At 33.8% G+C, this 15,970-nt stretch overlaps 1 protein-coding gene across 2 annotated transcripts; it reads left to right on the plus strand.

Moving 5' to 3' along the window:
* Window positions 1-1,483: 1,483 nt before the first annotated feature.
* On the plus strand, window positions 1,484-12,375 carry LOC126742299 (uncharacterized). Of its 2 annotated transcripts, XM_050448948.1 has the most exons (8): window positions 1,484-1,640; window positions 1,932-2,110; window positions 2,181-2,392; window positions 2,451-2,547; window positions 2,606-2,865; window positions 2,917-3,185; window positions 11,901-12,107; window positions 12,164-12,375. In XM_050448948.1, the coding sequence occupies exons 5-8, from the start codon at window positions 2,705-2,707 to the stop codon at window positions 12,367-12,369; spliced, it is 843 nt and encodes a 280-aa protein (XP_050304905.1). In that variant the 5' UTR covers window positions 1,484-1,640; window positions 1,932-2,110; window positions 2,181-2,392; window positions 2,451-2,547; window positions 2,606-2,704; the 3' UTR covers window positions 12,370-12,375. The 2 variants fall into 2 exon arrangements, with proteins under 2 accessions (XP_050304905.1, XP_050304897.1); XM_050448940.1 differs by having other exon boundaries at window positions 2,181-2,547.
* Window positions 12,376-15,970: the final 3,595 nt, after the last annotated feature.

Below are 15,970 nucleotides of genomic sequence, written 5' to 3' on the forward strand. Positions count from 1 at the left end.
TGAGAGAAGTGTTCTGGCGTGGTGCAGTGCCCTGTTTTCATTCTTATGAGTGTAGTGGCCCTGTTTGTGTATTTGGTGTTGTTAAACCATTTGCCTTCTATGGTGTAGGTCGTATATGAAAATCTATTTTCTCCATAGGTTTTCTTTTAGTTTAAGAACTCTTGAATGTTGGATTTTACTTGGTTCACCTATGGTATTATTCTGTCTTCCTTCTGCTGCAAGTTTGTCTGCTATCTCATTTCCATTTATTACAGCGTGGCTCGGCATCCATATTAACTTGATGTTCCTGTTCTCAATACTTACTTCTTGTTTGGTGCTTAGTGTTATGTAATCTGCATCTTTTTTGGTTCCTATATTTGATATATTTTCTAGCGCACTCAGTGAGTCTGTTATTATGGCTAACTGGGTTTCCTGTTGCGAAAAGAGTCCTGTTGCTTCCCTGTTGCCTATAGTTTCCGCTGTCGCAATAAGTGTATAGTTGTTTAATTTTTCACTATAGCTTGTCTTTGTTCTGCTGCAGTATATTCTGTATCCACAGGCATAGTTATTTGGGTTCACGGATGCGTGAGTGTATATTCATGTTCTGGATTAAAATTTGTATAAATTGTTTTTATACGTTTTGGTTCTCTTTGCTTAAGTTGGTCTCTAGGTATTTTATCCTTTTTGTTATTTTGAACTTGTGGCATGGAAATTTGGATTCTATTGATGTAATTGTAATATTGTAATATTGTGCGCTTCTTCTATTATGGTTGGTGTTGGTTGCCTTGTCCAATAATTGTGTCCCTCAAATGATGAATTTCTTTTATTCTTCTTTCTTATTTTTCTTATTATTCTTCTTTTTTTCATCTTTGTGGGACTCAAATCAGAGAATTAATAAAAGATTATTAAATAATAAATATTAATCTTGTAAAAATCAGCTTGGTTGTGCTTTAAAAACATGGTTGCGAATTTTTTGAGAAACCATGGAAGTGGCCTACAAGATTTGGGTTACAATATGTCACTTAAAACCCATTTTCTGTGGGCTGTAAGTGTTGAACATGGGCAAAGGTTTTATCAAGATATTTCAAAGATGGAAAAACGCTACCAGGATAGGTGGAACCCACGGATGTGGGCGGACTACTATTAGACAATTGATAGGGACCAACCAGAAGCTAAATATTCTAGAAAATCTTTGATTTAAACCTTGTTACTTAAACTATTATTTGTGTTTCTTAAATATAATCAAATTTTTCCTTTAAAGTTCATATTTTTTATCAAATAAAAACCATGGATGATAGAAAATTTCCCATATAATAAAAAACTAGCATCAAAGTTCATGTGGCAAAAAAAGAGTTCAATTTTGTTAACCAGTATAATCAGAAATAATTAATGATTTGCCTATAAATAATCTTTTCAAATACTTTAGGCAGCACTGGTATTTGTCTGCCGATCCTGTAGTGGCATGTGGAACCTCTTAAACCTGAAAAGCTTTAATTAAATAAAATTACCTGTTCCCACCCATATTTAACAAATCACATCTAAATTGACACTGACGCAGAACCCGTCAAATGACAGTGAATAGTTAATATTTTCCATAGCTTTAGATGGGTATGGGTGTTTAAAATTCTTCCCGTTTTAGTGTTACCTTTACAGTTCGGCAGGTACGTAGTAAATCTTTTATATATAGAATTCGCTATGCAGATTTCGATGCGATCGGCCGTAAAAACGCCTCCCTTTCAAAATGTTATAAAAGCGCGATCGTACCCGATGATTAGATGATAAAATCGCGAATGGACTCCATTTCCGCAACAACAAAACGGCCGCGGGAATTAAAGCGTAAAAAACTAGATGCGCGATACCGTTGATCTTAAAATTTGAAATTTTAATCGGTGAATGGTCGAACTAATTGGACAAAATATGAGTCATTACTCCAAAAGTCGTTTATTTTTTAGGCTATGAACACAGATAAAAATTTCGCAAGAAGAATGGTTGTAAGCAAGTATAACAACAGACCCCCTTTTGACCTGAAAAAACCAGTACAGTCCTACGAGATCCAGGATAAAATCCGGAACTATCCGGAGGAAGCTTGTAAAAACTGTTGCAGGAATCGCAGTACTGAAAAATCCATTATGTAAACACCCTTTGTATAATAAAATGCACTTTTACCTCATTTCCTAATCATCTATTTTCCTCATTTCAAGTGAGTTTGCTGTAAGACGTCCCAAGTCACCATCTCCTGAACAAGACAATAAATCCAAAAACTCCTCATTAACCACTATTATAATTCCAAAAATAATTGAAAACTTCAAAAAAATCACTCCAACCAGCAGCCAGGTGGAAACTCCTATAATGAAACAAAAGAACACTTCCTCAGTTCAAACGTTATACAGAAATAAAAAAGCTTGCCGTTTGGGTAAGAACATTCCCAAGCATAAATTAATGAAAAGTCTTCTTAATAACCTTGAGGATAGAAGTAATCCTGGACGAACCAGATTCAGAAGAAATGCCTCTGATTCCGATGAAGGTGTAAAACTCACTTCTGAAGAATCCTTTCAATCAAGTAATAAGGTATAGCCCTATACATATTAAGCACATAAAACTTATGTAACAAAATGAACTTTTCCAGGCATCACCAGACAACTCATCCACATACTGCAACATACCTGGCAAAGTCAATAGGAAAACCAGCACCTCAGAGCTGCTGTGGCCACTAAAGTCCAAAGAAATGCTTCATTATGCTTCCCAAAGAAATTTATTACTAAAACCAAAAAACTGCAGCACGATCCAAGAAGAAGGGAGAAAATCAAATTCATTCTCTTCCGAGAGCTTTTTAAAAGAGGCGCCCACCAAAGATGTTACTATAGAACCGACAAAAAGAACGCAAAAGTATGTTTAAGTAAATAAATTATTATGAGAGCTTCTAGGTGTTAATTTCAGGTCATTTGTGAAACCAAAAGGGAAAACTTTTGTGCAATCTCAAGTGGAGAAGTTGGATAAGGTGCTGAGAGTACCTCCTAAGCCACCTCAGGCCACGCAATTTTTAGGCAAAGTTAAATCTGGTAATTATCAGAGTCGTGTGGAAAAAAGTGGTCAAGCATATGCGAGAAAAAACGAGATCACATGCGGTTATATGAAAATAATGGATCGGGTGAAGAACAATTGCCCCCATATCAAAGAGCCTGTAAAGTATTCAAACTTTGCGAGTGGTGAGTATGACAAATTATATAAAAAATGAATATCGTTATATTCATTTATCCAAAAAGCTTCATACAAATTTCTTTCAAAGTGCTTGGAGCTATTGAGTAGTATTCAAAAAAATCTTGATAGGGTCAAAGGCTTTACAAAAAGCTAAATATTTTAAAAACTCGTGTACTGATGTTTTTACACAATGAGGACGCGAAAGTCGGAACAAATTCATTTAAAATTCGAAAAAAACGCTCGGGCACGTCAATTTTTATATTTATCCTCCTGGGACCTAGCGTCGTCCATTTAAACGGACATGCCAGTGTTATGTTTCCAGTTTCGTTAATTTATTATTTAGACATCTTAGACCTCGCATCCACTACGTTGGACATTTCGGTGCTGCCGCCCAATCCGATTCGGTCGACTTTAATTGTGCACATGTGCTGGGAATGAGTTGTTTGTTTTCTGTTGTGATGGCGGCTGCACGTGGTTCTCGTTATGATGGTATGTAGCCTATTTTTTAACGTTTTGTAATAATTTTTGTGAAAGTTTTTATTTGCAAATGTTTAATAGACAAATTTAAATAACATTACAATAATAAAAAAATTAAATAAGTTTTGTATTACCCTAAGTTATTCGCGTCCATTTAAATGCACATTGGGTCTATCTCATGCACATTTTAAATTAACTAATAAAATTTATTTTAGGAATTTTTGGCAATCAAAGAGTGCTTCGGCCAGGGGAAGATGACGAAAAATTGGAACAAATACTAAAAATCATTGGAAATGATGACTCTGACATTGAAATGTCTGATGATGAAGAAGAAATTCAAACTATGCATAATTTAATGGGGAAAGAAGAAGAAATAATTAATGAAAAACTAGTAAGCAGCAGTGAGGAGGATGAAGAAGATAGAATTCGTCTTAGTGTCCTGAGAGAAAACTTAAAAATGCCCAAGCAATCTGTGGATCCTGTAAAGCGAAAGTCTTGGAGAAGAGATGATACTATTGCACCTCAAAATTTTGAAGGCCCCTCTAGTGAATGCAGCGCAGAGCTCCGGTATGATTGGACTGCAAAATCGTATTTAGCCATGTACTTTGAAGATGAGTTATTCCAAAAAGTGTGTGATTGCACCAATGCAAGGTACTTTGAACTTAAAGGAGTATCTCTTAAATTGACTCTTAATGAGATTAAAAATTTTTTTGGAATAGTTTGTTTGATGTCCTGTCTAAAATATCCCAAAATCAGAATTTACTAGGCAAAAACCACTAGCTATTGCAGATACAATGACTCGAGATAGATTTTTTGCTATAAGAAGTAACCTTAAAATCGTCATTGATGGCAGCATCGCTGAAGAGGTACGCAGGTCTGACAAATTTTGGAAAGTATATCCTATTATAAAAGCAGTATGGCAGGGGTATTTGCAGCTATCTAGAGAGAAAGTGGTTGGACTTGTAAAATGAAGTAGTTCGTTAAAGCCAAATCCAGAGGGCTTGAAAAATTTTGTTGTTGCTGTCCCTGATGGTGTTGTCGTAGACTTTAAATTATATCAAGTAAAAGATACTTTTCCAGATGATTCTGTAAAACAACTTGGTGTTGGACCTTCTGCTGTTGTTCGCCTTAGAAGGACATTATTTCCTGGAAGTCATGTGTACTGCGATAGATATTTCACGACAAAACCACTTCTCGAATATCTTCGTCAACAAGAGAAATATTGTGTTCCAGTACAATTACATTATGAATGACATACATTATGAAATCTCGTATACCAGCGGCAGCAAATTTAACTTCGGAAAAAACGATGGCCAAGATAGGTAGAGGCAGCTCGGAACAAATTGTAAGACAAGATGGCGAAATAGTAGTTGTACAATGGTATGATCTAAAATCTGTACTTTTGGATCTACTGCTCTAGGAATTCAACCTAGCGATGAGTGTAAAAGGTGGTCTAAGAAAGACTCTAAATACATTCAGGTTAAAAGACCTTACGTTGTTGCTAAATACAACGATTTTATGGGAGGAATAGACTTAATAGACCGAATGATTAGCTATTATAGAATTCGAGCCAGATCAAACAAATGGACTGTAAGGGTCATTTTCCATTTCTTTGATCTAGCAATGGCTAACTCATGGATAGATAAAAAGATGAAAACTCCTCTCAGTCTCAAAATGTCTTTTTAATTATTCAGGTGACATGTTTCGCTAATAAAGCATCATCAGACCTTATAGCTAGATGACCTGCTAAGTACTCATCTAAAGTTTATTTTGATAAACCTGAAAGCTTAGAAGAATTAAAAAATAGAATTAGAGCCGAAATACAATAAATCCGGCCTCAAACAATAAGTAAAATATTACAAGAATTTGAATATCGACTTTACTCTCAGGAAGTTAATGGTCAACAATTTGAACATTAATTTGAGAATTTTACTTTTTTTTTGTTTTGTGTTTTTTATGAACTGTTGAATTTGTTCCAACTGGCGCGTCCTCACTGTATAAATTCATAAGAAATGCCACGTTTCATATGAAAGCTGATGAGTTTCTTAACCAAAAAGATTTGTACAAGCTTCTTTGTAAATACACCCGTTTTGATATTAAGAAATTTCTCAATGGGTTGAAAAAATATTGATACTGTCAAAGGTTGTACAAAAATCTAAATATTTTGAAAACCTCGTACAACAACTTCATTGACTAGTTTTATAGGAAAACTTACCAAAAATATCCTTACAAGTTTCTTTGTTAATACAAACGTTTTGGAATTATGGAGTAGGGGAAAGGTGTACAAAACGACATATTGGGGTAAAATGACATACTTATTATATGTAACTTGCTAACGTCGTAAGAATATACGCATGCGCTAAATTAGATCATAAATTATTTACTCAACAGGTTCCAACCACTTTAGTTTGTCTCTGCTCACTAACGGAGGTGTACGCTCGATATTTCTAAATTTGTGGTGCAAAAATATTTTTCGCGCTTTGTTTAATTTGGTTATAATACTAGACAACATTTCGCTAGGTAAGTTGTTTTATTTTAACTGATTATTTAAACTATTTTTTTAACATTTAGTAATAAGAGATTTACAAGAGGACAAAGGCAAATATTAAAAAAAAATATATTTTTTGTTTTCTCTAGTCGTGTAAAATGACATAGTGCGTTGTCGGCTAAAATGACATAGTATGTCATTTTGCCGGATTTATAGAAATAATTTTTTTATTTGTTATTGCAGATTGTCATGCCCCGATTGTACGAAAGAAGAACAAATAGGAAAGAAGAACAAATGGTGAAATGGGCTGGTTAAAGGCATCTAAGACTTACGGGGTACCACAAGCAACCCTACGAAGACATGCTTTAAAAACAAATAAAACAATAAAGACGGGGGAAAAACGCCTTAGTAGATTTAAGCCTACTTTTCCACCAGAAGTAGAACGACAGTTAATTAAACATCTAAAACTTCTAGAGTCAAGATTTATTGGACTCACAAGGAAGGATGTGTTAAGCTTGGCCTACCAGTTAGCTTTTAAAAATGGCTTTCAACACAACTTTAACCGTGAGAAGAAAACAGCAGGAAAAGATTGGCTGCGAGAATTCCGAAGAAGAAATCCGAATATAGCATTACGTAAGCCAGAGGCGACATCTGCTGCTAGAGCCCAGGCTTTCAACAAACCAAAAGTTGCTCGTTTTTTTGAGATTCTAGAAAGGGTGATTAAAAAAGAAAATATCAACCCACTTAACATATATAACGTCGATGAATCAGCACTCTCTACTGTACAAAAGCTTCAAAAAATATTTGCAACAACAGGTCGTAAGCAAGTAGGAGCCATAACCAGTGTCGAAAGGGAATCCCATATAACCGTTGTTTGCTGCATGAGTTCCAATGGTAATTTTATCCCACCAGCCTTAATATTTCCCAGAAAAAACATGAAGAACGAACTTACTGATAATGCTCCCCCAGGGACTCTTGGCATTGCTCAGGAGTCTAATTGGATGACTGGACCAGTATTTTTGCAATGGTTAAAACATTTTCAAAAGTTTACGAAGACCTCATCAGACGAAAAGGTGCTTTTAATTGTTGATGGCCATTCCAGCCATAAGTACCTTGATGGTCTGATTTTCTCCAAAGAACATGGTATTGTTCTGCTCTGCTTGCCTCCTCACTGCACCCACCGACTGCAGTCCCTTGATGTTTCATTCTTCGGTTCCTTAAAAACCTATTTCGATCAAGCTATAACCAAGTGGCTTAAGGCACACCCAGGCAGAGTTGTAACGCAATTTCAAATAGGTGCCTTACTTACTGAAGCATATGGAAAAGCTGCCACTATTTAAAATTGCAACCAACGGCTTTTCTAAAACCGGAATATGCCCACTAAATCCTGATGTATTTCCAGAATACATGTTTCAAGCAGCAGAGACAACAAATATTCCAGAATCTGAAGGTAATATAAATATAAAAAACACTCTAACTGAAGAACCTTCCGCAGCACTATCTCTACAAACTTCAAGCGGGATGGGCAATTTAAAGGACGTAACCAATCTTCAAAAAGTAATCCCCAGTACATCAGATCAACAAAATAAAAGTTTACTTGCCGTTATACTGTCTCCGATCTGAGTCCCATTCCAGTAGAACCATTTATCTCAGGCCAGGGAAAGAGGAAGCCAAGAAAGCGTCAGGGAACTTGACACTGACTCTGAATCGAAAAACAACTCATTCTTAATAGAAGACGACGAAGATTGTACTTGCATTTACTGTGTGGAAAAATTTAAAAGGTCAAAGGCAAAGGAAATTTGGCTGCAATGTTGTGCTTGTTCGAAATGGGCACCCGCTGAGTGTGCTGGAGTCGACAAAAAAACTAAGATGTTTATTTGTGAACTGTGTTGCGATAATTAATGTTTTACAGAAATTTTTGGTAATATTTAATAGGTATGTCATTTTACCCACTTAGGAGGGTAAAACGAACTTTTACCTTTTTAAATTAAATACTTTAAAATGAGAGTTTCTTTTTGAGTTTTTTTAGTGATTTTTATTTTGGAAAATAGAGCAGAGGTGCCTGTCTTTTTTTGTTACTTTTGTAGAGTTAAAATATTTTTTGTTCATAGACAATTTTGATTTTTGAAAACCCTATGTCATTTTGTTCACCCTTCCCCTAGTTTTTCAATGGAATGACAAAAAACTTTACACTGTCAAAGGCTCTATAGCAAAAAATCTCTAAGCAAATAGTTTGAAAACCCTTATAACCATTTTAAAGGTTTTTGCTTTATATGAAAGTCGATGGAATTCAAAATACATTAAATTTGGACTTATTGAACAGTTTCTCAAAGAATTGAGAAAAAATCTCGATATTGTCAAAGGTTTTAGAAAAATCCAAATGTTTTGAAAACCCCTATAACAACTTTAATGACACTAGTTTTATATAAAAGTCGATAAGGTTCTTTACTTAAAAGGTACCAACAAGATTCCTTGAAAGTACACCAGGTTTGGAGTTATTGAGAAGTTTGTCAAAGAATAGCAGAAAACTCGATATTGACAATAGTTTTAAAAAATAAGCTTTTACAAAAATCAAAATATTTAAAAATATTTTGATTTTTGTAAAAACTATTATGAAAAAACAAACGTAGTTATTTTAATGGTTTTTATTTCATGTGAAAGTTGATAAGTTTCTTTGAAGTACAACTGTTTTGGAATTATGGAGTAGTTCTTTAATAAAATGGCAAACATCTTCTACTGTCAAAGGCTTTACAAAAATCTTAATATTTTAAAAAACTTGTATAATGACTTCATTCGTTCCAGTTTTATATGAAAACTTACGAGTTTTCTTCACCAAAAATATCTTTCTACAAAAATAAGTTTCTTTGCTAATACAACCATTTGGAATTATGGAGTAGGTTTTCAATGAAATGACAATAATCTTAATACTGCCAAAGGCATCTAAATACAAACATCTAAATATTTTGAAAATTCGGGTTGAAAAACAACTTTAGTTAATGAAAGCTCATGAATTTATTTACCAAAAATTTGCTTACAAGTTTCTTTGTAAATACAACCATGTTTTGGAATTATGGAGTAGCTCTTCAATGGAATGACAAATCTTCAATGGTTTGTTGATATTGACAAACATTCAATAAGAATCTAACTATTTTAAGAAAACTTTTAGTTATTTTAATGGTTTTTATTTCATATGAAAGTTGATAAGTTTCTTTACCAAAAAGGTCGCTACAAGCTTTCATGTAAATATACCTGTTTTGGAGTTATTGAGAAGTTTCCGAATGGATTGAAAAATAGTCGTAGTCACATGAAAGCTGATGAGTTTCTTTACCAAAAATATTGTTACTAGTTTCTTTGAAATACAACTGTTTTGAAGTTATGGAGTAGTTCTTTAATAAAATGACAAAAATCTTGAACTGTCAAAGGCTTTACAAAAGTTTTAATATTTTGAAAACTCGTGTAACGAATTTATTAGTTTTATATCATATAAAAGGTGATGAGCTTCTATATCAAAAAGATTTTTACAAATTTTTTGCAAATACAGGGTGTTTCAGAACTATGGGATCAAACTTCTAGGGGTTGTTCAGTGCAACAGTAGAATCCATTTGAGTATAGGAACCCATGTCCGGAAATGTGTCACTACGCCACTACGGCTCTAAGACGCGTTTAAATTTAGAAAAAATATTAATTACACCTAAATAGGATCTGATGCATTTATTTTTACCTTTTGTATATGATACCATCACAACAATTGTTCAAAATGTCTTTCTCCAACCTCAATACACCGATTTAAACGGCGCACATGATTTCGGCGGACTACACTAAAAATTTGATCCTCGTTTTGAATGAATTCAAATGCTGCTGTTATTCGTCCAATTTAGTCTAGCTCTGATTCTACTGGAGTTTCGTAGACTAAAGACCTTACATGTCTCCACAAGAAAAAATCGAGCGACGTTAAATCGGGTTAAACCTAGGAGGCTAAGAAACTGCTCCACCTCTGGCAATTGGCAACAGTGCCCAAACCGCTGAGCCAAATATTCGCGTACTTGTACAGCAAAGTGAGCCGGCGCTCCATCATGCTGAAACCACATTTGCTGTCTAACGTTTAGTGGAACATTTTCAAGGAGTTCTGGGAGAACTTCCTCCAAGAAACGCAGATAAATAGGTCCTGTTAACCGTTCCCGTAGAAGGTATGGCCCAATTAAATAATCATCAACAATGCCTGCCCATAAGTTGACAGACCAACGATTCTGATGTTTTCTTGAAAAATTGCATAAGGATTTCCTTCGTCCCAAACATGGCTATTCCTACTATTAATAATACCGTCTCTTGTGAAAGAGGCTTCATCAGTCCACAAAACATATCGTAAAAAATTTGGTTGTGCAACGATGTGATCCAGAAGCCATCAACAAAATTGAACTCTAGGATGATAATCGGCTGCAGTCATACCTTCAACTTTCTGGAAGTGGTAAGGATGGAGTTGTTGCTCGTGTAGTACCCGCCAGACAGAAGCGTTACTCGTATTCATATTCTTAGCGACGTCACGTGTGCTATTTGATGGTTCATCGGCAACTCGCTGAAGCACCTCTTCTTCAAATTCAACCGTTCTTACGGTTCCAGCAACACCAGTACCATGCATCTTGGTCTTAAACATGCCTGTCTCAGCGAGCCGCCGATGAACCGCAATAAACTTTTTGTATCCAGGATGCTGTTGTTCGGGATAACGTTCATGATACAACCGCGATGCTGCTCGTGCATTGCAGTTTGTTGCTCCGTATGTCAAATGCATATCCGCCAATTCTTGATTGGTAAAGTTTTCCATTAGCAATAAATGTTTAAAAATTGTAAGCTATAACATTTTTAAACATGACATTGATAAGCGTTGATTTTAAACAATTGTTGTTATGGTATCATGTACAAAAGGTAAAAATAAATGCAGCAGATCCTATTTAGGTAATTAATGTTTTTTATAAATTTTAACGCGTCTTAGGGCCATAGTGGCGTTGTGACGCATTTCCGGACATGGGTTCCTATACTCAAATGGATTCTGCTGTTGCACTGAACAACCCCCAGAAGTTTGATCCCATAGTTCTGAGGCACCCTGTATAAAGTATTTTTTTTTTATGGTCTGAAAAATTCTTGAAACCGTTAAATGCTTAACAAAAATCTAAAGATTTTGAAAATTCCTGTAGTTGATTTTACTTTTATCTGAAAGTTAATGAATTTGTTCACAAAAAAATCGTATCCACAACACCATCGGAGCTGTTGAGCAGTTTCTTAAAGGAATGGAAAAAATCTTGAATTTTGTCAAAAGCTTTACATAAATCTAAATATTTTTAAAACTCGCGTAATTATTTTATCTTATTGATATTTTATTAGTTTTAGATTTTTAGTTTTTAATTTACAGCTGATGAGTTTCTCTTCCAAAAAGGTCTTATAAGTTTCTTCGTAAATGCAATCATTTTGGAATTACGGAGTACTTTGTCAATGGATTTCAGTGGATTCGATGAACAAAAATCTTGAGGCTTTACAAAAATTCAAATATCTTAAAAACTTATGTAACAATTTTACTGATTTTTTTGTCATATGAAAACTGATGAGTCTCTTTATTACAAAGTTACCCAATAATTATTATACAATGTACTTTCTATAAGACCTTCATGAAAATGAGACATGGCTTGGCAGATTTTGAAATGAATTCTAAAAATATTCCTGGAACAAAGAAAACCGATAATTTACGACTCACTTTTTTCATTTTCAGATCACAGCTGGTCAGATTCAAGCCCAGAATCGGATCCGGAATTAGTAAGGTTTCCAAGGGAAACCAGAACGGCAATGGGACAATGTCTCCGCGACCAAAGGCAGCCAGTTCCATTATCCAAATACTCCAATATTTCCCATAACAATTTCGCTCCGGCAATTCCTAGATATAGCCAATACGTTGACCCAAATAACTACAATCACGCAGGTTTGTCACAGATAAATTAAAGTCCTTGCTCATGCTCAATAACAATTGCTTTATAGATCCCGATTCTAGTTTTTACTATAACCAAGAGGCTCAGGTAAGACGGACTACCTCATTAAAAGTCAGGGAATCGAAAAAGACTGTTCCGGGACGTAGCAGTAGAGTTAAGTTGCCATGTAAGAAGAATTTGCTTTGTGATCAGGGTGAGACGCATGACGGGCCATGCGGTTATACTCGTAGCAGCCATAATAGAGTTATTTATTAAAAGAAATTAGTATTTTTTTGTTAAAGGTGACAGTATGGATATTTTGTTTGTATGCAGGTATTTCTACGGTCTTTTTTCCATTTTATTGTGTTTGGATTTTATGCCATTTGCTTTTTTCTTTGTTCTTTTTTATTATCTCTTTCTTCTTTTTGACAAAAAGTTGCCACTGCTTTTTGCACGAACTCTATAACAAGAAGCCAACTGAAGGTGTACGGAGAGAATTGAAACAATTTGAAAAACAATACATATTACAAAACATAAACGTGTAAACAAGGAGCTTTCACTAAAATCATTTAATAATTACATTTTCATCATTTAATTTTAAATTAAATCATTAAATACCTGTATTCAGCGTATATAATAAATTAAAAATTGATGCCCACGTAACAACAATTGTGGCATGGATGAAACCTTTCCCAATCGGTGGATAGGAAAAAGAGGACCCATCGAATGGCCTGCTAGGTCGCTTGACCTAACACCAATGCACTTTTTTTTGTGGAGATACCTCAAGTCGAAGGTATTTGTTAATAGGCCAAATAATCTAGACGACTTGAAAGAGAGAATTTGCAGAGAAGTGCGCGCCATAACTCCGGAAATGATTTAAAATGTGCAACGAGACTTTATTGATCGCCTTGGATATTGTCAAGCCGTGAATGGCAACCATTTTGAACATTTAACTTAATTTTTGTTCTTTTTTCATTTGTTACATGAATCGTCTTTTTTTCGATAACTGTTGACTTTAGGTATAGGATATGATACATACGTAGAACTCCACGTGAATTCTACGTCTAGAATTCAAAAATGAAATAAAAAAAGGTGCTTTTATTTGAAAAAATTAAGTTGATGGTCGCAATTTATTTTTGAGCAATCCTGTATATAGAAACTTCACGTACAAAAATGCGCAACTTGAAATAAAAATCGACGGATCCGAGCGTTTTATTTTCGAACACACCCCTGAATTTTAAATGAATTTAGACATAACTTTTGTGATGCACTGTATATAAATATACTTTACTTTTAATTCATACCATATGCATTCATATGGTTTAAACATGCAATAATGAAACAATCTCAATACCGTATGACCCATTTCTTCCACCAAACTGTCACAGTAATAATAATTTTTGTTTGAAAATTACTTTATTATTTTAAGCAATTGCTTTTTCGTTTACTATTACTATTACACTATTTGTAGGTAGATTGGGTAATAATTAATTTTTAAATCAATTTTTAAATAATTCTGATGTAGAATGATTGTAAAATAATTGACCAGTCAAGTTTCTATGTTTTTGGCGAACATTGCTAAAGAATTTGGCATAATAAATCAGTTATTTATCCCATAAATTACAGTAATTCGCTTATCTTTATTTGATGAACCTTTGGTTGTGCACTTGGCTGATGAATCTACTCAGTCTTTATCTGGCACTTTATAAGTGCAACATCTCATTTATCCAGTTTCATGGATTAATTCATGGACTTCAGGTATTCCATTCTCCTTGTTTTTAGTCCGACATTTTTAAGGATGCATTTCCTGAGGGTTTCACGAACATATTCTATTCCTGTATTTTTTCAACCTGTCTTTGCAGCAAGGTATCCCATGTAGGAATAATTTGTTTGCTATACAGGGTTGTTTCTTATATTTAGGCAGAGCCTTACTCGGTTATTACATGGGGTAAACTTCAAATATAAAAGCTGTATAGTGTACCTTAAATCGCCAGGAAATGTTCTAAAATATAATACAGTTTGTATTTTTTAAAGGAGTATCTTTTATATTTATATATTAAGCAAAAACCTTCTTTCTTTGGATTTCAAAAATATATGTTATTTTAAAAATATTATGTTAATATTTGAATAAGGAGATGCTATAGGTATAATTTAAAGCCCTAAAAATTTTTAAATTGTATTATTGTAATCTGTCCTGGACTCCCTAGACGAAGTGGCCGAATTTCACACTTTTTACAATAAATTACTGCGATATGGGATTACTATTTAAAATTACTTTTTTAGACCTATAGTATAAGATTTCAAAGGAGTCGTTTGTCCATAAACTATTACTTTCCACTCTTTTACAACAAGTTGCTCGAACATGTAAACACATCATCATGTAAACTGCTTGGCACTACCAGGTTAAAGCAATGCCATAAAATAGGTCCTAACTCCTACTCAAAAATGCCTTCTGCAGCATTGAGGAGTTTATGTTAAACAATTTCTCCATTTAAAATTGATGACGCTAGGAACTACACATGTTTTAGTCTTCACTTTTGTTAGTTGTTTAAATTCCTATTTTTAGGTAATAGTCTGCCATCACTGGCATTTTGAAGTAAGAAATATATCAAATACTCGAAATATAATTTAAAGACAAATACATGATTTTTTACTTTCTGTTAAAAATTCATAAAAGAGAGCCTAAATTATCCTATTAAGTCTCCCAAATTTATAAATTATGATAATTCTCACCTGAACACATAGAAAGCATATAATACTGTTACAAATAAAATTAACGCTAATTAAGAAAATCGCGTATAACCAGGAAAACCAGAGCGTAACACACGCATCTTTTAACATCTTAAATACGTGTGTTATATTAGCTAATTAAAAAAAAATGAGAAGGGGTTAATACACCTTCATTAACTGACGATTCTTATATATCTCAAATTAGTATAATTTTGGTTGGTTGATAAGATACTTAATAGAGAAAATGCAGATATTTAAAAAATTATTTCTCTTTGCGGAACCCGATACTGAGGTTAAATATTGATATGGAATAAATTGTAAAAGAATGTTATAATAAAAACACAAATTATACTACAGCATACAGTGCTAATTAGTGTAAGATGAAGAATCGCATGCCAGATTAAAATAAGCCAACGAAAAATCGCTAAAGCGAAAACGGCACGCGCACATAACGATCTGATAAAACAAATTTTATACATCGCGATGAAATAACGACCATAGTTTTTCGAAAATTAACGTATCACGCTCTGGTTCTCACAGACCTAACGTTTTTAAATTTAAAAGAGTTTAGTTGAAGAATAATTAAACGTGCGGGTTACTATCGAGTGGCATTTGGGCCTAAGAATATGAAGTTAAAGTTGACTACTTTTACTACGTTAAACTGATTTGTAAGGTTGTACTTATACCATAAAAGTGGGACCTATGGTCATTCAGTACCAGAAAATTAAATTAATTGATCATTTTGGAAATAAAAAAAAATCGAGGCAAATCCCAATTACTATAAAAATGATTTTATAACAAGATGTTGACCCAATAAAATTCCAATATGTTCCATGAGTTTTCCCAATTTTTCAGAAAGGATTTAACATTATATGAATATTTGGAAAGGTTTTATGAATATTTCCATTGATTATTCTGTATCTACTGAATGATAGTAGCTAATTAAAAAAGTGGCTTCTAAATAATGCCCAAAACCTTAACCCAGAATTTAATGCTGCTCATAGCAGCCTTGGTTAACAAAATTGTCTTTAACTAAGAACTAAGTATATAAAATGACTGATAAGAAATACGTCAAACGTCAAATCCTTGTCAGAATAATCTTGATATATTGAAGAACAAAATCATAACCAAAACTACCCTTTTTACC

This window comes from Anthonomus grandis, chromosome 1, assembly GCF_022605725.1.
Source record: "Anthonomus grandis grandis chromosome 1, icAntGran1.3, whole genome shotgun sequence".
NCBI lineage: Eukaryota > Metazoa > Arthropoda > Insecta > Coleoptera > Curculionidae > Anthonomus > Anthonomus grandis.

Excerpts from the sequence above, each read along its gene's own strand:
- LOC126742299 (XM_050448940.1), top strand. The coding sequence starts at position 1,935 with ATGAACACAGATAAAAATTTCGCAAGAAGAATGGTTGTAAGCAAGTAT. Across the intron at positions 2,111-2,180 it reads AGTACTGAAAAATCCATTAT|TGAGTTTGCTGTAAGACGTC; the intron begins GTAAACACCCTT and ends CCTCATTTCAAG. Across the intron at positions 2,548-2,605 it reads CCTTTCAATCAAGTAATAAG|GCATCACCAGACAACTCATC; the intron begins GTATAGCCCTAT and ends GAACTTTTCCAG.